This window comes from Glycine soja, chromosome 14, assembly GCF_004193775.1.
Source record: "Glycine soja cultivar W05 chromosome 14, ASM419377v2, whole genome shotgun sequence".
Classification (NCBI taxonomy): domain Eukaryota; kingdom Viridiplantae; phylum Streptophyta; class Magnoliopsida; order Fabales; family Fabaceae; genus Glycine; species Glycine soja.
The window spans coordinates 6,100,293-6,121,838 of record NC_041015.1 but is presented as its reverse complement, the minus strand read 5'-3'; the positions used below and the strand labels follow the sequence as shown (position 1 = coordinate 6,121,838).

Sequence of the window (21,546 nt, the reverse complement as noted above, 5' to 3'; positions counted from 1 at the left end):
ACTATTTTTGCAATTATTTTATATCCAGTATTTTTGGGGTAGAGAAAGAGATAGACAAAGAATATATAGTTTAACACTTTTGCTTGGAAGTAAAATTTTAAAAGGATAGGAAGAGTAAGGCAAGTTTTTGTTTTAAAATTAAGAGAATTATATGATTATTAAGATTTTTATCTTTTATTTTTAAACTATTAAATTGGCCTTCTCTTCTTTCTTTCTTTTTTTTTTTTTCCTTTAAAACTACAGTTCCAAACATGGAACATATCCCAAACGAATAAGGGATTGCTTGGTGAACTTCAATCAACAGAATGGATTCAATTTATTTGATACTAAAATATTAGTTCATACTCTTTTAAAAAAAATAAATTCATACTATGGTAATGCGATGTTTCAAGCTTATCCTCTTAACACAATTTATAAAAGATAAAGTGGCAAAAGATCCAGTACAAATGCAGGATTCAATCCCGGTATCCTACTTTGTTCTCTTTCTCGTTCCCTTCCCTATAAGAACCTTCAAGGGCTTCCATAAAAACCCACCTCCCTTATTAATCCTCCCTTGAACCTCTCCCTATTATATTTGAAATAAATAAATACTTTTTCATAAAAACTTCATACCCCATTGCCCGGAGGCTCTTCGCTATGCGAAGGTATGGGGAAGGGATGTTGTACGCAGCCTTACCCTTGCATATGCAAAGAGGCTGTTTCCGGATTCGAACCCATGACCAACAAGTCACCAAGGCACAACTTTACCGCTGCACCAGGGCTCGCCCTCAAATAAATACTTTTTCATAATTTAAGAAATTGTGTTGCACATAAAGTTATATGTTTAATATCTCTACATGGTGTAAGACAGACTTACTTTCAACAAACTTCCCATATAAAGTACATCACAACATAAAAATGTTTTAAGTTATCAATGTATAATTTTTTTTCTTTAAAAATAATTAAGTTTTTCAAGTTTAATGGTCATACATTATTATTCAACTACAAGTAATTGTTGATATGACTTTAAAAAAATTATTATAAAAATTAAGAAACTTATCATATATGATATGTTATGATTGAATAATAATATAAAATTATTTTATAATATAAATATATAATCCTTAGTCTCTAAAGAGTTTGTCCAACATTTTTTTCAGCCTGAATTTCAATTAATTGTTGTAAATCATGCATTCAAGTTCATCAAACAGCTATAAAATCGTTTACAATGATCAGGCATGGATGAATTGAAAAAACAAACAGGATTAAGGGAAAAAAAATCCATCAAAGAAATATCTTGTCCCATGACACATGAAACCTACTCGTCTTTAAATATTGGTATTCAACACCTCTAGTACTTAATTTTAAATTATCAAATGTCCATAGGAGAACCACCTTGGTCTACAGCAGCAGCACCACCACCTTGATCTGCAGCACCAGCAGCAGCACCTGGATCTGTGGGAGCATCCTGTCCGGCTGCTGGCTGAGCTTCTTCTTCAGCTGGAGCAGCTTCTTCCTCCCTCACAATCTCAAAAGTATCAATCAACTGTTGAACAGTTTCCTGATCCAAAATGTGGAATGGCTCACCAACACCAACCACAGCAATTGTGCACACAGAACTCCTGAGTTTTTCACCTTGCAAGGACTCCCTAGTTGCAATAAGTGCATCTTTGATCAGATCTTCTCGTGAAGAGCCCACAAAATTCTCAAACCTGCGTTCCAAATATGTCTTTGCGGCTTGAGAGCGAGACCCAATAGCAAAAGCCTGATATTCAAAATAGTTTCCACTGGGACAGTTGTAATAGAGGTGAGCTCCTGATTCATCTAATCCAGCTACCAGGAGTCCAACTCCATAAGGACGTTTCCATGACCGCTGGGTGCAAACCTGCAACTCAAAATTGCATCACAAATAGTGATGAGAATGAGATCTTTTAAGTTCTAATAAAATTTGCAGATTATTCTTTCTTGCTATCCTCTTTTGCCACATAATTCTGCAGATACAAGCACACGCATTACCTCCCATACCCCATTCATTCAACTTTCTACAACTAAAACTCAAGTATAACTGTATATCATAAAATAATGTAGATTAGCTAATCCAATATTTTGTTCATTGTGAACTGAACATATCAGCTTCCAATAATATAACTATATTAAAGAACCTAAAAAAAGTAAAAGAGGCAGAGGATTACTACTCCTAAAAATGTTGTTCAGCATACTCTCTATCTCTATCTACTGAAAGATCCATCAACCCCAGCAAGAAAAATTAGGGTCAAAAATGCATTTTTTATTTCTTTAATGAACTCAAACCATATGATAACTTCAACCTTACTCACTAGGAATTTGACAAGCAAGCTACATTGACTTCAACATAACAATAATCTGTGTTCCACTTCACTTCGTGATATCAGCATAGATTTGCATGATGTAACAACCATGACACAGATACATAACTTGGGAAGATGTAAACATAAATATTATCATCCTTCAGGATTTCCTCTCACAGTAAACAGAAACCTTGGCAGTGCTATGAACTATTCAAATTTCAAACAGATATTGAACCCAAGGCCTCTCCCACAACCACCACAATAGAGGAAGCACATTTATTTAATATATATCAATCTTGTAGCAGCCAGCTATGAAGATGCTATAGTAAGACTACAGGAAGTGGGTTAAATCATAATACAAACTATACAATTTATACTACACATATAAATACTCAAACAGAAAAAGAAACCAAAATTATGGAAATTCATGATAAACATATTAGTCCTGTAAAGTGAAGGAACAGGGATAACTTTTGATGGAATGGTCCAGGAAGAAGGGTTTCAAATCCTACTATCTTCCTAAAGCAAAAAATGCATTTGAAAACGGAGGAGAAACCACAGTTTTACCCAAAAAAATCCTAAAGAACCTTGTTTCAGGGGCAAAAAATGGGGGGCTTTGAAGCTTATATCATGGTAGCACTACTATAGTATGTGAAAAGACACTATTCCAGCTGCAACGATCCCAATTGAAAACCGCTCAGCTGTTTGAATTCTGTAGCAGCCTAGGATCACTTCACTCCACTACTATGTTATATCACCACTATATAGCCCTATTTATAACTCACTACAATGCTCAGTAAATCATATGGATACCCAACATCTTCTCTAATACAAGAACATCCTCAAAACCTCGAAAGAATAGAAATTCAGCACACATTAGAGAATGAAAACACATATTCAAACATTCATTGTGTATTTAACAACTCAGTTGCAATGCCCGTGCAAAGAACCAAAACCGATCAGTAGCACATCAAAAGGTTTTTAAAAATGTTCCGCAACCAATTGCAGCCTTAACATCCGGGCACTTTTAAAGTCTTCCTGACTGCAATTGCAGCTACATCAACTGGATTTGTCCGCAATTGTTCCCAATAGTAAACCCTACCACAACCACAATTTTAAATCGCAGTCGCACCTCCATTGAGTTCCTCGATATCACAGAATTTCACAGACAAATGCAGTCACAAACAATTGCACTCAAACACCCCGAAAACCTTGACGTTGTTGTGACGGACATTTTTCAAAACCTTACATAAAAAAAATCAATTATCACAACTAAACTCAAATCAGCATCAGTCTCCACCCGTTGTGATTTGAAATTCGTGGAGCAGCAAAGAAATTAAACTCACATTCTCATAATTCATTCCCAAAATTGAACAAACAAACCAGACCAGTTCGATCACATAAACCTAAAATCGAAATTTTAACAAAAGTGCAGGCTTAGACGAGCCGTCGCTCCGATACTAATAATTACAAATGCAGCGAGATACTAATTATTATTATTATTAGGAGATATAAGGTTGGTCTAGTGGTGGTGGTGGTGAAGGGGAGAGGTCGCGCGTTCGAATCCGAGGCTAATAAAAACTAACATTTGTCGATCAGAAAAATATTATTATTATTATTTTGACAAAACGCGGAAGAAAATAGAGTGAGTTGATTGAGGAAGAGCGGTGACCTGAGCCTTATCCGCGAGCTGAACGACGAGTCTCCCTACGGGGAGCGGTGACTCGTAGGTGTAGTTATAGTTGATGCACTCGGATCGCATGTAGCGGGAGAGGACGCGGCCGTCGGCGGTGAGGCCGGCGATGGCGACGCCGATGTGGTTGTCGACCTTGAAGATCTTCTTCTGGTGCGATGAGAGTTCGGAGTTAGCCTTGTTGACGCATGCGAGGACCACGTGGGTCTTGGATCGGAGCCCTATCGCCGCCGAGCCCTGCTTCACCGCCTCCATCGCGTACTCCACCTGGAACAGCCTCCCCGCCGGGCTCCATGTCGTCACGTCCGTGTCGTACTGGTTTCTGAACATTTTCACGATTCAAACACCAAAACCCTCTATTTCTTCTTCTTCACTCTATATTTCACCTTTTTTTCTTCTTCCTCAAGAACTCTCTCTCTCTCCCTATGCCTTCAGTGTTGGACAAGTAAGTAAGTCATGTTTGACTGTTTAGTCCACTAACCCAATGGGCTCACACACTATGGATCGGTTTCTATTTACACTTCCCTACTTACTTTTCATATCTGTCTATTAAAAAAAACACAAAATTGACAAAAATATATTTGACAGAAAGTATTTTTCATAATATAAGCCTTCATGGTCAAGCAATGGAAACTCATCTTGCAGCATGTCTACCCTGATGGCAATAAATGTGCGGATTCGCTTGCTCGTCGAGGTTCTTCATCTATTCAGATAAGAAGTAAGAACTAAGTGGAGTGTTTGCCCTCCTCAAATGAGGGATTTATTGTTAGTTGATTCTCTCAGCATCTCCTCTTGCATATTGTAGTTGTTGTCTTTTGTTCCTTTTCTTTTCCCACTGATAAAAAATATAATTTATCTAAGAGAAACTAGTTTTTATAGCGTATTAAAAAATTAAAATTACATTATAGAAACTATTTTTCTTAATATAATATAATTTTTTATGTTACTGAAAGTCTGAAACTAGTTTCTATAAGATGAGAGAAAAGTGGGGAAAAAAAAGATCAAGATGGATTTAAGGAGAAGAAAATAAGAAGGAAGGATGAGGGAAAAGGTGAGAGAAAGAAAGGGAAGAGTACAAGAAAGGAAAATGTGGGCTTTGGAGGGGAAGGTAGGGGTAATTTTAGGATTTCAGAAAGTAAAAAAATATGAGTTGTAAAAAGTAAAATGGGAGATATAGATAGCATTACCCTAAAGATTGGTGGTCGAATTTTGCAGCAAACCTCACTTTTTTATTTTTTATTAATTATTAATTATTGATAATTATTACATATGCCACAATTAAGAAATTCTGCGGTAATTTTTAAATTGCCATAATTAAGACAATTTTGTGGAGTTTTTCCTTTAATTGTCGCAATTTTTCTATGAAAAGTCAAAATTTGTAATATTATGTTAATTTATTTAGAGGCAAAATTTAACCCAAAAAAATTGAGGGACAAAATTTGTGAGATTGTGAAACTTTTGGGGGAGGGAACAAAAAGTTCAATTAAGCAAAAAATTAATTATTGTTTTAAAAGGCCAAATGACCTATTTGTCTCTCATGTATTTTTATTCAATTTGGTCTTTTATCTTTTTAAAAGTTGATTTTGGTCCTTCATATTTTTAAATCAATTTAAAATGGTTCTTCTATAAATTTAAAGTTAATACCGTTAATTAATATTCATACTCCATAATCCCTAATTCCTTTTCTCCTAAACTAAAAACCACAAACCCAAATAAGATCATATCTCGTTTCACCACCAAATTCTCCCATTACATATCCTGAATTGGTGGTTCTTTCTACCTCCATTGCATCACCATTGCCCTCTACATCTTTTCTCCCTTTTCACATCTCGCGGTTGTTGTGACTTCGACTCAAGAGGAGAATGTAGTGGTGTGGGGTCAGCTTTGGGTTTTTTGAAAGGGGAACTGTCGTCTCCAGTGTGGTGGTGCAATGGTATTTCATTTGTTCTATTGGTGTCTATGTTTTCCTTGTCTTGATGATAGCAAAATTTTTGTTCTTGATTGTGGTTACAATGGATAGTGTTGTGGCTCCGATCAAGTTTTTAATAGTGTGGTGGAAAATTATTGTTGCAATTTGTGATTTGGTCTTAGACTTGTTCATTATCATCTTTTGGTTCAATATCATTCAAGAATATCTCTATTAGGTTGATTGAGAAAAGAAATGAGGAGGAAATAGAGGAGGGAGAAACTACATTTTGTGACGGTTTTTAATCGCCAATAATAATATCTCATTAATGACGTTAACTTTAAATGGATGAAAGAACTATTTTGAATTGATTTAAAAACATGAATGGTTAAAATGAACTTTTAAAAAGATAAAAGATCAAATTGAACAAAAAATAAGATGAAAGACCAAATAAGTCATTTGGCCTTTTAAAAATATACTATGAATTGTTTGGTCAGGAACTCTTGTTGTAAGCTATTTTGAATAACTTATAAACTAGTTTAATCAATCATTTATTCAATTACTTTTTTCAAGGTTTTAATTTTACCATAGAACTCAACCTCATTAATTACCAAAAGCTAATGTGTTATTTCTTGATTAGTTATTAATTTATTCAATCATTTAATCAAATTCAATATTCATTCAACTAATAATTTGAAATAAAAATAAAATAAGTAACTTGTTATATATGCCAATTCGTCAAAAAATATATATTATATTTCTTCTTAAAATTTTTCTATTGACAATTTAAATCTAATCATTGTAAAATCTTAATTGAGAAGTAATTTGATAAATTAGATTATTAATAATCTTTATCTAATAAAGACCACATTGATGTATATATCTAGAATGTTAATGTTTTATTTACAATAATTTTATAATCAAGAATAATTTAAATTTAAATTTTATAATTTTTCTACTTTTTGTCAAAATATCTAATATCTATGATAACAAGTCTTGAAACTTATTAAATTAACAAATTAATAAAACAATAAATGTAATAGTTAAATAAAAAACAAAACAATACTTTATTATAACTAAAAATTCTTCACATGATACCTTTCAAAAAAATAATATTAAACAATCTTCAATATACATATTTATCCAAAACAAGATATGAAATTATGCATATTTATTTTTGCATGGTGCCATTAACTGTAGTTTCTGGAGGTTTAGGAAGAAGCCCATTAACTGTAGTTTCTTCAGGTTTAGGAAGAAGCCCTTTTTCTCTGCAGGTTTCGACGGCTCCGGTGAACATATCCTCTAAGCTGTACTTAAATTTGAAGCTCAAGTATGTGATCTTCTTCGAAGAAAATTTAATAATGTCCAATTCATCTGGAATATTCTTGAACCTAAACATCAAAATGCGTACAATTAATTAGCACAACATACAATTTTAATTTGTGCATTATTCATACATATTGAAGTGTGTGTGTGTGTGTGTGTGTGTGTGTGTGTGTGTGTGTGTGAGATTAACGAAACGATGTAGTTGGGAAGTCTTACTTTGTAGGGACGTTATTCTTTCTTGCTGTCATCCATCTAAATTTTAAAACAATTGCATAAGAAGTGGCATAAAATATCATTAATTCATTGGAGGATGAATAGTAAAATAAAGAATTAAATATTTTTTCTCTATAATTTAGTATTTTTTTCATTTTTGTTTTTGTAATTTTTTTATTTTAGTTATTATTAGATAATGTATTTATTTTATTTTTCTTTTTTAAAGTGTTTTATATAATATTCTTTTACTGTTCAAAAAATATTTTTTATGTTGGCATAATAAAGGGGCCAACCACAAGGGGTGGAATGACTGATACAAAGTCTATGTTGTACTCTTTGGCAAATTTCCACGCTTCTACAAAAAATGGAAACATGATTTAGATTACAAAATCATATCCGGATTATTTATTTCCCCCTGTTTCTCTTTTTCTCTTGGAGGAGAGAAATGTGACATATAGACTCCCAAAAACGAGAAATTCTTAGATAATTTAGGACCATTATATTATCTGTGTTTTCATCAATAAATATATGCAGCGAAAATAATTTAATATTTATAAATAATTAAGATCACTTAAATTAAAAGATAACATCATTAATTATTATTAGATTATTAATGAATATATCTTTTATTTAATAAGTATTTCTTTAATTATTCATGTGTTATATAATTATTAGTCAAGATTACGGATAATCTGATAATCTTAAATAATCTATTAATTTTTATTCATGCACAACGTGTCATTAAGACAACTCATTTTTATGTTAGATTTGATCAAGTTTTAGTCTCCTGTTAATAAAGATATAATAATGTTTTAACACTCTTAAATTACAAACATTTTATTAATACTTATTATTTTATATTTTTCATATCACATTATATCATCTATTATTTTTTTATTTATTTATTTATCTTACTAGGTGACAAATAGTATATATAGTGTCCACCACAAATCATTTCTTTTATATATAGAAAATTTAGGTGAATTAAGTTTTAGGAGTTCAATAGGATCAATGAGCCTCAAGATTTAAAAAAAAAAATACTTACAGACATATTTATAAATTATCTATCAACAAAATCGATGAATAATTTTGAATAAAAAAATAACAACAATGATATGTGACAATTATTTATTACTAAAAATAACTAACCCTGCCAGTCATTTTGACCCTTCTGCAGAAATCAACATCACTCCAACAATTCTCTTCCATGACAGGGTTTGGGTGCTCCGTAACGTCCACAGTTCCAGCTAATGATGTGAATACAAGCTTTCAGATTTTGGCCTTCACGCATGCTTTCATGATGTCTAGCAATCCGTTTATTGTAGGATTTATCACTTTGTTCTGCATTTCCAATCAAATTTAATTTCTAACCATATTAGAATACTTTAACGTTGCACGTTACAAGAATTTCACAACTTACTACTGTAATTATTTGCAAACCCTTGGAGAATTTTATATGCTGAACAAATACAACCATACAAGTTGTTGTCATCACGATCATCATGCCACAATTTCAGTAACTTGACAAAATAGCCCCCCAAAAAAAAATACAAGAAAAAAAAACATAAAGACTAGGTTGGACTGGTAGCTAGTAGCTCTGGTCGGGTTATATATCGTTAGGAATTGGAATGTTGGGTTTACGTACGAACGTGTATCTCTAAAACGAGTCACTGCGTTTTGCAACACGTCAATAAGAAGTCGTCCACATGAAATATGGTATTAATCGATGGCGGTTATCATTAGTTGACTAATACTAATAACTTAATTGTTTATTGGTCTCTTATCATAAGAAAAATATATTTAGACATCTAAATGCTAGTTGACATCAAGTAAAAAAGAGATAGAAATTAAGAAGAAATTATTTCGTGGACACTCATATAAAAAAAAGTATGATAGGTGGTTTGATGTAATAGGAAGGAATACACGGAAGAGAAAATATAATATACAATATTCATGTATCATTATCAATATATAAAAAAATATAGATACAATAGGTCACTTGTTAAAATAAAATAGATAAAGAAAAATAAGAAATATTGATGGAGTATTTAAAACAAAAGAGTATTCAAATATAATTATCTTTTATCATATTGCATATGCCCAATGATATAATTGTGTCAAACAAAAGATGAGTTTATGATGTTGGAGAATAAATAATCAGATTGAGTATTTCACTTCAACAAGAACCAAGATATGAGGAAACAATTAACATAATTGTCTACCAATTAATTTATCTTATTTTTAAGAAATTTATTTATCAATTATGCGCATTATGCTTATGTTCTAGACTTCATGTTAGGGAACCCTATAGGTTTCTTAGTTGCATATCAGTATCACCAGAGTGCTGGATCATGTTAAAATGACCATTTTGCCAGTACTCGTGGCATATTTAGACTAAAAAAAATTGATAAATGGCAAGGGAAAAAATAAGTGTGAAATTGATCAACATACCTCAGGGTCATTGCACTCAAAATCCATGGGGGTTGCCACGTGGAAAACTCCGGTGCAGCCTTCAATGGCTTCATCAAAGCTTCTCTCTTGAGCAAGATCAGCCTTCCACAGAGACAATTTGCTCTTTGCACCTGGCAGTTCCACCAAATGCTTCACCTTCTTCATGTTAGCTGAAGCGTGCATATAAATATACAATAATGTAATAATTAATAATAAAGTGTTGTATATATTTTGTTAGTAGTAGATTAAAAAGGTGAGGTAACTTAGGCATGCATGAGATGAGATGAAAAATGATGCAATATTGGGACCTGGGTCGCGTACGGTGGCTCGAACAGTGTAGCCACGCTCGATGAGTCTCGTGACCCGATAAAACCAGAAGCTCCTGTAAAGCAAACACTTTCGGATTTTGAACCCATATTCACTCTCCTTTTTCTCTCTTCTTAATTACTACTATAAGACAAAATCATTAAATTGGATCTCTTTTACAAATTAATTATCAAAATGGGTTTGTTTCATTTTTATTTAGTAAGAGAGTCTCTTATTTTACTACAAAGAGCTTACCTGAGAACGCGACACGTGGTGTGACTTGACAGGACGATGGGACAGGGGTAGAAGTGGTGGCCTGACAGGCGCAACCACTAGTGGTGGCCTCCCAGGCGCGACCACTAGTGGTAGCCTGTCAGGCGCGTCCACTAGTGGTGGGCTCCAGGCACGTCCTTCTTCCCTATAAAACCACTTTCCCTCCGTTTCATTTTCACACAAAAACGTTGAAGTAAGGAAACGTGTTGAAGCGCTTTATACCGGTTAGAAATTTTGTTCAAAATTAATAAATATTTTTTATCTTCGATACATTATAGCATTAATTAATATTTATTTTGTTGATGATAATAATAATTATATTTTGTAGGTGCATAAACAAATTGACACGAACTATAAAATGAAATAGTAATTTTGTTTATATTTTTTGTGTGATAATTAGTAATTTTTGGTAACTTAATAATTTAATTTTTGGTTATAATTATGTTATATTTGTTTGTTGATGACAATAATTATTTATTGTAGTAGTTTTTATGTCTAGCACATTATTATTATTATTAGTTAAGCTCATAATTATTGATGTTGTTGGTATATTTTTTTAATAACCAAAATTTATACGTAGACATTAAAAATAAATGTCGATTGTTTTGCGTCATAAGTGTGCGAAGTAGGAAATTGTTGTGACAGTAATTTAATTTATTTAGAGTAATTCTAACCGGTATAAAGCGCTTCAACACGTTTCAACTCAGCTCACTTCAACGTTTTTGTGTGAAAATGAAACGGAGGGGAAGGAGTTTTATAGGGAAGAGGGACGTGCCTGGGCCCACCACTAGTGGACGTGCCTGACAGGCTACCACTAGTGGTCGCGCCTGGGGCCCCACCACTACTGGTAGCGCTTGGCAGGCCACCACTAGTGGTCGCGCCCGGCAGACCACCACTTCCATCCCTGTCCCATCGTCCTGTCAAGTCACGCCACGCGTCGCGTTTGAGTGGAATGCGCTCCTCAGGTAAGCGTTTTATAGTAAAATAACAGACCCCCTTGATAAATAAAAATGAAACAGATTCATTTTAGTAATTAATTTGTAAAAGGGATCCAATTTGGTGATTTTGTCCTATAAGGCAAAATTATATTGTAGACTTTTTGTTAATAATAATTTAATATATTAATAAATATGACTTTTATAAGGGATTTTTTGGACTGATGTAGGAATGGTGTTGAGGCTCACAGTCAGTATTTATAAGGGATCTCTGATTTTTCGGTACTGTATTAGCCTTGTATTGGGGGTATACCTGTACACCTTGTACAGTTTATGCAATTACTCTTTATATATAATACCTTTACTTTGCCTTAAAAAAAATTATATTACTTTAGAAATCAGTAAAGACTGATATGACAAGAATTTAAAATTTCAAAATATTTTTTTATGATAAATTTAATATATATAATAACTATTTCTCCTTTTTTAGAATTTATTTTTGAATGTGAGTTTTTTTAGAAATTATTTTTCAATGAAAGTGTTTTAGAAATTTTTGTTAACCTCTTATCTTATTAAATCTATTATTTTCATTTTTATTTTTTTAAATTGAATTTTTATATTTTTAAAAGAATATCAATAATTAAAAGTAACTTTATATCACAAAATATTTTTTTATCATAAACTTAAATATAATTTATATATTCAGAAATACTTATTATTATAGATTTTAGTTAAATAAAACAAAATTATCATGCAGATAGTAAGGGATAAAATATTAGCTTATTGATAGTTTTTTAAAAAAAAAACTAATATGGTGTCATACAGATTACTCATTAAGGTATTCTTTAAGAAAAATACAATCATACTGATAATTTTTTTTATACAACTAAGAGGCGTAATCTTTCTCCCATCAAATTGGCCATTTTTTGGATAAAATAATGTCTTTAGTTATTTTTCCATGCTCAAGCCCAGAATTTTTTTTAATACTGATAATTTAAATATTAGAAAAACCTGTTTAAATTGCCATTTTTAATATTAATATGAAAACATGTGCTATTTTAAACGAGGAAATTCCAAATTAAAATCTGCTTTATTCTCACACATGGCACAGGACAAAGACAATGCAGATCCACATCGAAGCAAGTCTTTTTGGTTTGTGATTCGGGAATTGGTTAATTTCATTGTGTTATGATAGCTTTAACTGCTCAACATGTGATCACCAGCCGGTTATGTTAGTACAACAAGTTAGCTGAACTCAAGAGCACGTGACTGCTGACTGGTGGCTGCTCACACATTTCATTCGATCTTCATTCTTGTTGTAAAACTTCTTATACTACCTCTTTTCATAATTTTATTTATTAAGAATATAACACATAAATTTAAAAAATATTTAATTGAACTAAAATTATTATATTTGAACTAAAATGAACTTATTTAATTAATTTGATTTTTGATACTTGTATCACTAATAATAAATATTAAATAAAGGTATATTTACAAATATATATTAATTAGACTTTAAAATTCTAATACATCAAATATTTTAGAAAAAAAATCATAAAAAAGAAAGAAACAATATGAAAGTCGTAACCAGTTCAAATAAAAAGAAAAACATTAATGCAATTAAGTTGGGCAGAAAAATAGAACAAAAAAGAAAAAAGATAGAAGAATAAGGCAAGCCTGCTTCATAATTAAAAAAATTGACCTATCTAGAAAACAAAAATATTTACATATGAAATTAAAAAAGTTGAGCTCAACATGTTTACTTATTGATTAAATTGGAAAATACTCAAGTCTCACATCAAGCTTATTTATTTATCGATTGTCTCGGTCCTTGGATTGTAGCTTATATATATATCTATTGGATAACTTCACTTAATGCCAATTAATTTTAAGATGAAGTCTAATAGATATATAAACTACACTTCAAGGACTGAGACAACCAATATGATACTTGAATATTTCTCAACAATTACAATCTTAATCCTCAAAATAATAATTATTATTATATTCTAGAAATTATAAGCATAAAAAATCAGCAAAACATATTGTATATAAAACATAACTTTTTAGATATACTTTAGATTGGTTCTTTTTCCAACCAATCTTGAAAGTTATCTTTTTAGATGGACTGAAAACTGATAAAAAAAAGTCATCACTTCTTGTACATGATATTTTATAATTGTCATACAATTAATTTAAAAAGTCATTTTTAATTATTCTAAAAAACTATTTTGTGTAATAGTGTAGGATTATCACCCAAAAAATCATAATGTCCAGACAAGATTGCACTTCATTGCATCATGCTTTGGTACTAAAGATCACCATTCATGCCTACACCATAATAATCAACATGACACTTTCATCCATGGCAAGCATTAATGAGACCCAAACATAGACTCATTAATATTTAGTTCATCTCAAAGTTTGATATAAATCTTTTACCCGTTCGAATTTGACTTGGTTTAAGCTCACAAACAACTCAGCTCATTAGCTCGATTCACATGAACTAAGAGTAAAATTTTAAAAATCTTTTACATTTCAAAATTTCAATTTATTGGTAGATTTTAGATAAAATGATTGTTTAATTTTTTTTAAAAAGATAAAATTGAATTTATTTTATTAGCTTTGTAGAACCATAAGGTATGACAAGAAAAATATTTGTTACAATCGAAGTCTACTTAAAAAAAAAAGCCACCCTACCCTACATATATAAAATAATAGAAAATTCAATTAATTAGATAAATTTAATATATATATATAAATATAAAGAGAGAGAGAAAGAGATAAAACTAATTCATGAACCAAATGAGTTGAACGAAATACAATTCAAATTTAATTTATTTATTTAACGAGCTAAATTTTTAACTCAAATTTAATTCATTTGATCCATGAACAGTTGATTATCAAATCAAATTTCAAACTATTTTCGAGTTGATTTAATTTATTACCACCTGGACGAGCAAGACACATTGCCTAGAAACACAATGCTAAGCTAGAACGGTGGCAGCAAGGAGAAGTCGTCTTGGATTTTAAGTTGGAAATTTATTCCCTTCTTTTCACCTGAAGGAAGTTGTGTATGGTTCGATTAAGTGTTCAAATACATGTTAATATAACATTGATTATTTTTCTTAAAGCCAAAAAGGGTTGAGGTTTTCTTAACCAACTGATTTAGAAGAATGGAATGGAGCTTGAATGAGAAAAAGAAAGGGAAGATGGAAAAGAAGAAAAAGGAGTGTGGATATGATCAGTGTACGTCGGAAGGAAACGATCATTAGGGATAAGACATTCAAACAAATTGGTTAAGCCCCTTGTAGTAGGTTAATGGCCCGGCTTAATTCCTATTAATGTATTAATGTAACACTTTTGATGATATGACATTATTAACGTGACACTTTATAATATCATCATTTACTGATGTGATACTTATTATCATCAACAATCATTAATCACTTGAATGATTTCTAATTACAAGGACCAACTACATAAAACAAAATATTTCAGGGACATTTTCTTTTAAAATTACAAGCACCAAAATCAAAACGTGAATAACTATAGGGACACAAAGTATTTAAACCTAAAATTAATGAAAACAATCTTGCCTTCCCACTCTTACAACAGCAAGTTATTTTCAGAATCCTATCTATAAGGGGTATATGGAGTTAGATTTTTATTTTATTTTATTTTATTTAAATGTGAGAATGAGAATTATAGGTTAAGAATTGAAAAAAAATAAATCTGAAAACAAGGATGACTTATATGGTTGTCGATTGTAGAGTTTGATGCAAAATGAGAGGGGAGTGTTTTTTTTTTTTTTTGTGTGTGTGTGTAGTAATATATTTATTAACTTACGCAAGTGAACAAGACTTTAGAAGATGGTTTTATTAACTTATTGAAGATAACCTGGCCATACAAGCCACTCACATTTCTAATTTTTCATAAAACAGAAACGTTAATCAAGAAACGGAATAAGAAAAGCAAGTTGCACAGCCATCACACAGATACAAAGATATGAATGCGTATTTATTTCTGCATGATGGCATTCACTGGAGTTTCTGATCTGCAGGTTTAGTAAAAAGCCCTTTTTCTGCAGGTTTCGGAAGAAGCCCTTTGTCTCTGCATGTGTCAATTGCTCCAGTGTACATGTCCTCTAAGCTGTATTTAAATTTGAATCCCAAGTCTGTGATCTTCTTGGAAGAAAATCTCACAAGCTCCAATTGATCTGGAATATTCTTGAACCTAAAAATCCAATGTGCACAATTAGTCCAACCTATAGTTAATTTTATATATGCTTTATTTATACATTTGTTTTACTGTGTAATACTTTCTTTTTTATTTACAAGGAATTTTTACACCTTATATGTAGTACGAGATTAATTCTAGTTTAATTACTAAGATCCCCTTTAATTTCCCAAAACTCTTTACTTGTGAGTTCAAATCCATAACATTAGAATGCTCTCTCAAATGTTGAATTTTAATTTTGCATTTCATTTAAGGTACTAGTTTTGGTTTCTTACCGTGAATATCAGAACCAATTTCAAGTTCAGCTAGCTGGTTGAGCTGGTGAATTTAAACCGTTTTTTATTTATTTAATTTTTATAAGTATGATATTTATAAAGTAGTTGTGAGACTTACTTGGTGGGGACCTTGTACTCAGGGTATTTTTGGTTAATTAATTTGGCAATGTCATGAATGGTAGCGTCACATGCACTGCATATGTACCTCCCTTCCACTTCTGGTTCCTCAAACAGAAATATGTGAGCAAGACAGAGATCATCTAAGTGGACGAATTGACCTTGCTTTATGATCGAGTAATGGTCCTCATTTCCTGCCAATTTTTAAGCACCACTTCAGCATAATATAGAGAAACATTTCTTTAATTAGTTCCCACAATTAAGAATCATAATATCTCTAGCTATAACAGCAAAGCTTGCACTTTTTATTCCTTACTTTTTAAATTTTAACAAATTTTATTTTGAAAAATTAATTTAATACATTTTACGTACATTTTTTAAAAACCTTAGGAATTTTATTCTCCATCAATTTACTTCTAACATAATTATATCTTTATCCCCCTCCCACTTCTTATTTTTCTAACAAATTTTACACTCAATTTTTTTGATGAATTTTACTACTATTTTTTTTTTATTTTTTTACAAATTTATCCTCAACTTTTATACTTATTAATATATAAGTGATAAATAGTAAAATTTAGAAGTTTATTAAAAGTTAAAGGTAAAATGTGTTAAATTAATTTGTAGGAGTAAAATTCACTAAAAGTTAAAAAAAAAAACTTGGGTGTAAAAAATGGTTGGCATCATGTAAAAAATGGTGTAATTTAGAGTTGTGTGTCTACTAATTATTTTTCTTAATTTGCATAATGTACCTGTGATTGGCGATAGAGCCGTGATTAGGCTAGGTGGCATGGTTGGCATCAGAAAGGGACCGACAACAAGAGGTGGAATGATAGTGATGAAGTCCAGGCCCTGCTCTTTGGCAAATTTCCATGCTTCTTTCTCCGCCAGTGTTTTAGAAACAAAATACATCTACATTCAAACCAAGATAAGGAAAAAAAATCATTATTAATTGCATGTAAAAAAAATTACATATATAGTTAGAACCATTGTTAATTACCATCACTTTTATTATAAATATCAACTAACTTGCTATATATACACAACGATAACAATATGTGATTGAACGAAAGTTTATCATTAAATAAGAGTGTAAAAATTATTTATATTATGAGTGTATATGTAGACTATTCACTCTATAGTTTTAATCTTTTTTCAATAAATAAAATACATTATTTTCATATTTTTTAGAGACAGGAACAAAAACAAATTAAAGTAATTATTAATTTTATAAAAGCTCCATAATTTTATAGATTGAAAAATATTTTAATCAAACATTATTTATGTATCTTTTAATAACAATTATTATGTTGTCGAGAGTGATGGTTAATGACATGCTATCCACAGACCACGGACACATTAGTAAGACATAAAGTAAATTTTAAGAGAAATATTTTATTTTAAATGAGAAATATATTGTGTTCTTTTGTCAATATATAACTTCTTTTTTTTTTGTTTTATAAAAACTAAAAACAAATATTTTTTTCATGGATCTAAAACTCAAGCTTATAGTTGTTTTATCCTTGATGCGAGTCAGATGATATGATAATCTTCTATTAACATTGATCATAATTCATAACTGAGGAGATAAATTACTAACCCAACCAGTCATCTTAACTCTACGGCAAAACTCAACGTCACTCCAGCATGTGTCGTCGAAAACGGGCTTTTGGCGCTCAATAACGTTGAGGGTTCCGGCTGAGGACGTGAATATTAGCCTTCGCACAGTTTTTGCCTTCAAGCATGCTTTCATGATGTCTAGTACCCCGTTTATTGTAGGCTTTATCACTTCATTCTGCACTTGCCATGCATCAAATTTGTAATTAACAACGTGTCAGATTCAATCTTCATCAATACTAATATTATTGCATGCACATTTTACGATTTTCATATAATTAATTTTCATCAATTATATATATATATATTTTAAAGAGATTTTAATGTGGCTCTAGAGGTCAAGGTTATGTGTTATATATATGTGGCATGGCTGGAATATTTGGTTTGGGACCATATTATATATATCACGTAAAACAAACATTACTTTTGACAACACATAATTAAACAGCAACTCGTCAACTTGAAAGTGAGGTAATGGGAAACGCCTGTCATTTTAGTCTTCATTTCTTTTTTTCGATACACATTTTAGTCTTTATTGTTGTAGTTGTAGAGACTACTTAAAAATAATTGTTGTTTTCTAATTTAAAGAATAAAATGATTATTATTTAGTAATTTTAGAAATTAAAATATATAATATTTTTTATAGTTTTAAGAACTAGATTGATCATCATTGTAAGTTTAGAGACTAAGTTAGAATGTTTGGTTCTAATAGAAAATATAGTTAGCTGATTGGAAAGATTTTTAAATGCCCCAAGATCAAGAGAATAATACCTCATCGTCGGTATATATATTTTTCTTTTATAGTAAAATACAATTTTGGCCCATGAAAGATCAGTATTATTAATATTATCTTTTAAGAGATGAAAAGGCCGATTAATTTTTTTGGTACAGCTTTAATTTTGTTATCAATATTGATGCCAAACATCTATTCGCTTGTGACTAATTTTCGACAAAATAAAACATGGATTATCACTTTAATTTAATATTCAAGAGTGATCTTGATATATAGGGCAGAAAATCAAAGTAGGTGAATGTGAATGGATGATATTGTACCTCAGGGTCTTTGGATTCAAAGTCCATGGGGGTGGCCACGTGGAAAACTCCGGTGCAGCCTTTAATGGCTTCATCAAAGCTTCCCTCTTCAGCAAGATCAGCCTTCCACAGAGACAGTTTGCTCTTTGCGCCTGGTAGTTCCACCAAATGCTTCACCTTCTTCATGTTTACTGCACAATAATGCGTATAATGATTAACATAATGTTACTGTTATAATATTATATATTTTGTTGGCAAGTAAATTAAGAGAAATTCTATAATACTTTCGATCTTCGGTTGTGTATGGGATCGCAATTAAAAGTATCACTTTATTTTAAAATAAATCAAGATGAAAGAAGATTAATTGAGTGTCAAATAAAAAATTTCAGATCTAACTAGTTAAACCAAAAGTACTTTAAAAAATTGAAGGGTTTTGTTGATTGAAAAATTTTATGTTCTAATTCCTTAAAGTGCTCAAACTCATTTTAAATATTAATATAAAAATAATTGTTTTAAAAATCTTTTATAATTATCCGGATACTATAACAATTATCGTAAATAAACACATTGTTGGAGGGTGACATGAAATTAATTAAGTAACCTGGGTCGCGTACGGTGGCTCGAACGGTGTAGCCACGCTCGATGAGTCTCATGACAAGCCATGACCCGATGAAACCAGAAGCTCCTGTAACGCAAACACTTTCGGATGCTGAACCCATTTTTTTTAGCTAGCTTCTCTTTTAATCACACCCCAAAACAGTTAAATTATAAAATCTTAATTCTCTCTCGGGTTGACTTGGAAAAGGAATGGGAAGCATTGGTGGGGTTTATAGTAGTTGCACTTGCACACATATTAATATGATAGGAGTGAGGGGAGACCAAAGAATTACTAGTGAGTGAGATTTACCTACCAATCAAAAATTCTAGAACCTCGATTGAAATATATATATATATATATATATATATATATATATATATATATATATATATATATATATATAAATCAAATTACAATCACATTTTAAGAGTACTGCAATTGATTGTGAATATGTGAAACAGTGAGTTAATTACAGCGGCCAGCCTATATATGAACGTTCAGTATTATATTAAAGGATTTTAGTGGTAAAATTAATTTTGAAATTTTGGATTGTTTTTTTGACTTATGATTTCATATAGGATAATAATTTTTCTTTTGTTTTAGTGTTAAATCTCATTTTGAATTTTTGAGTTATTTTGGTGGGTTCTACAATAAATCTTACTTTTATATATATATTAATTAATTAGAAAGAGACATTAAACAATAATTATTTTTAAAATGGGAGCAGTTTTTAAGGGGAACCTAACTTCCATAGTGATCTCCAGAATATATATAATAATAGATTTGGTGAATTTCATTAAAGATGTTCTTAATTTATTGTTATGAAAGTTAATTAATTAAAGGCCTAGCTAATTTTTGTTTTATGCTGTAATATTAAACACCAAAAATACAGATAATATAAAAATAACGTCACGTTTAACTTGCATCCAGCTAGTAAAAAGTAATAACTTTTAATTAAGGAAATATTAAAAATGAGAACATTTTAGTAACAGATATTAATTATAAGAATCCTCAAATTATGCATATTTAATACGTTATTCATATTCAACTATCCAAACTTTTGTTTGTTTTTTATTTAATGAAAATGATTTTATAATGAAGAATTTTTAGTGCATTATATTATGTTAAATATATTTGGCGGATGTTAAAAAATTTAAAATTTAAAAATCAAATATAAATATAAATATAAATATAATTAAACTATATTTTATTTAAAATAATGAAAGCAACTAACTTCACACAATATATTGTTCATTGTTAGTACCCATTGAAAATTCTTCATCCATGGAAGGATTAATTGGTGGTGATTGATAAATACTAAATTGATATGGATGAAATAGAAGTATAGGATATTGAAAATTTGTCATATTTTGATTTAGATTATTTCGTGAGTTTGATAAATTTGAAAAATTTTGTAAATTTAGATTTGTAAAAACCTTGAGAATTTGGGGTGAACTTAAATGACAGATTCATATTGCGGGATTTTTTATTTCGATCCATGAAAACAAATCAAAGTAAAAGTTGAGAATGAAATGAGGCAAACTTTAGAGATTTTGTTAGTCTAATTTTATTTTTTTACATTTCACTCTATTTATATTGAAAAAAATATATCCGTTGCCTAACAACACAAATTTTAATGGCTAGAAATATATCCGTTATATTGCACTCTATTTTAGAGGTTTTGCTTTTCTGCACCAAAAAAATACTATCTGCGACAAAAAAAGGTTTTTCCTTTTTTTAATTTAATTTATTATGCATAGCAATGTTACTTCAGGAAGCAATCGTTGTATGCACCTGCATTGGGACTTCCCTCGCAAGCACATTGCTTCCTCTGATGGGAGTGCTTCTCTAGCTTGCGATAATGATGTTCCTATATGAACACCATCAAAGATGCTCTAAGATAATCTTTTTAACATCTAACCATAGTTTTAAATTACACGATCACATTAACCACAATTATAGCTATAATAAAAAGTTTTTTAGTCACTGCATTTATATTTCGCCATTTACAAAAGTATTTTCCTAACTTTAATCTAAACATATATAGCCTTACTCTCTAATCATAGATCGACCAACACTCATAAGTTGTTAGTATAAATGGTTAATACTTGAATTCTTTAACAAAAAAAATTAGAATTTGATTCTTGATTTGAGTTTTAAATCCTAATTAGAAGTATCACTTTACTTTTAAAATGAGTCAACTTGTTGGAAGTAAGATTAGTTGAATCCTAAATAAAAAATTCTATATACTTCCTA

General features: G+C 30.5%; 2 protein-coding genes and 1 pseudogene across 2 annotated transcripts; all 3 read right to left on the bottom strand.

Annotated features, from left to right (window-relative positions):
- Positions 1 to 1,129: 1,129 nt before the first annotated feature.
- LOC114384924 (proteasome subunit alpha type-1-B-like) lies at positions 1,130 to 4,429 on the bottom strand. Its single transcript, XM_028344766.1, has 2 exons — positions 3,979 to 4,429; positions 1,130 to 1,864 (listed from the first exon to the last, which is right to left on the bottom strand). Exons 1-2 carry the CDS (start codon positions 4,327 to 4,329, stop codon positions 1,352 to 1,354), a joined length of 864 nt encoding a protein of 287 aa, XP_028200567.1. The 5' UTR covers positions 4,330 to 4,429; the 3' UTR covers positions 1,130 to 1,351.
- A 3,311-nt stretch (positions 4,430 to 7,740) lies between these two features.
- Positions 7,741 to 10,311, bottom strand: LOC114383082 (annotated as a pseudogene).
- A 4,961-nt stretch (positions 10,312 to 15,272) lies between these two features.
- Positions 15,273 to 19,524, bottom strand: LOC114384244 (dihydroflavonol 4-reductase). The gene is made up of 6 exons (XM_028343900.1): positions 19,294 to 19,524; positions 18,714 to 18,883; positions 17,644 to 17,838; positions 16,796 to 16,955; positions 16,045 to 16,237; positions 15,273 to 15,648 (listed from the first exon to the last, which is right to left on the bottom strand). The coding sequence occupies exons 1-6, from the start codon at positions 19,409 to 19,411 to the stop codon at positions 15,453 to 15,455; spliced, it is 1,032 nt and encodes a 343-aa protein (XP_028199701.1). The 5' UTR covers positions 19,412 to 19,524; the 3' UTR covers positions 15,273 to 15,452.
- Between the last annotated feature and the right edge of the window lie 2,022 nt (positions 19,525 to 21,546).

Excerpts from the sequence above, each read along its gene's own strand:
- LOC114384924 (XM_028344766.1), bottom strand. The coding sequence starts at position 4,329 with ATGTTCAGAAACCAGTACGACACGGACGTGACGACATGGAGCCCGGCG. Across the intron at positions 1,865-3,978 it reads AGCTCGCGGATAAGGCTCAG|GTTTGCACCCAGCGGTCATG; the intron begins GTCACCGCTCTT and ends TTTGAGTTGCAG.
- LOC114384244 (XM_028343900.1), bottom strand. The coding sequence starts at position 19,411 with ATGGGTTCAGCATCCGAAAGTGTTTGCGTTACAGGAGCTTCTGGTTTC. Across the intron at positions 18,884-19,293 it reads AGCCACCGTACGCGACCCAG|TAAACATGAAGAAGGTGAAG; the intron begins GTTACTTAATTA and ends ATTATTGTGCAG. Across the intron at positions 17,839-18,713 it reads TTGAATCCAAAGACCCTGAG|AATGAAGTGATAAAGCCTAC; the intron begins GTACAATATCAT and ends TGGCAAGTGCAG.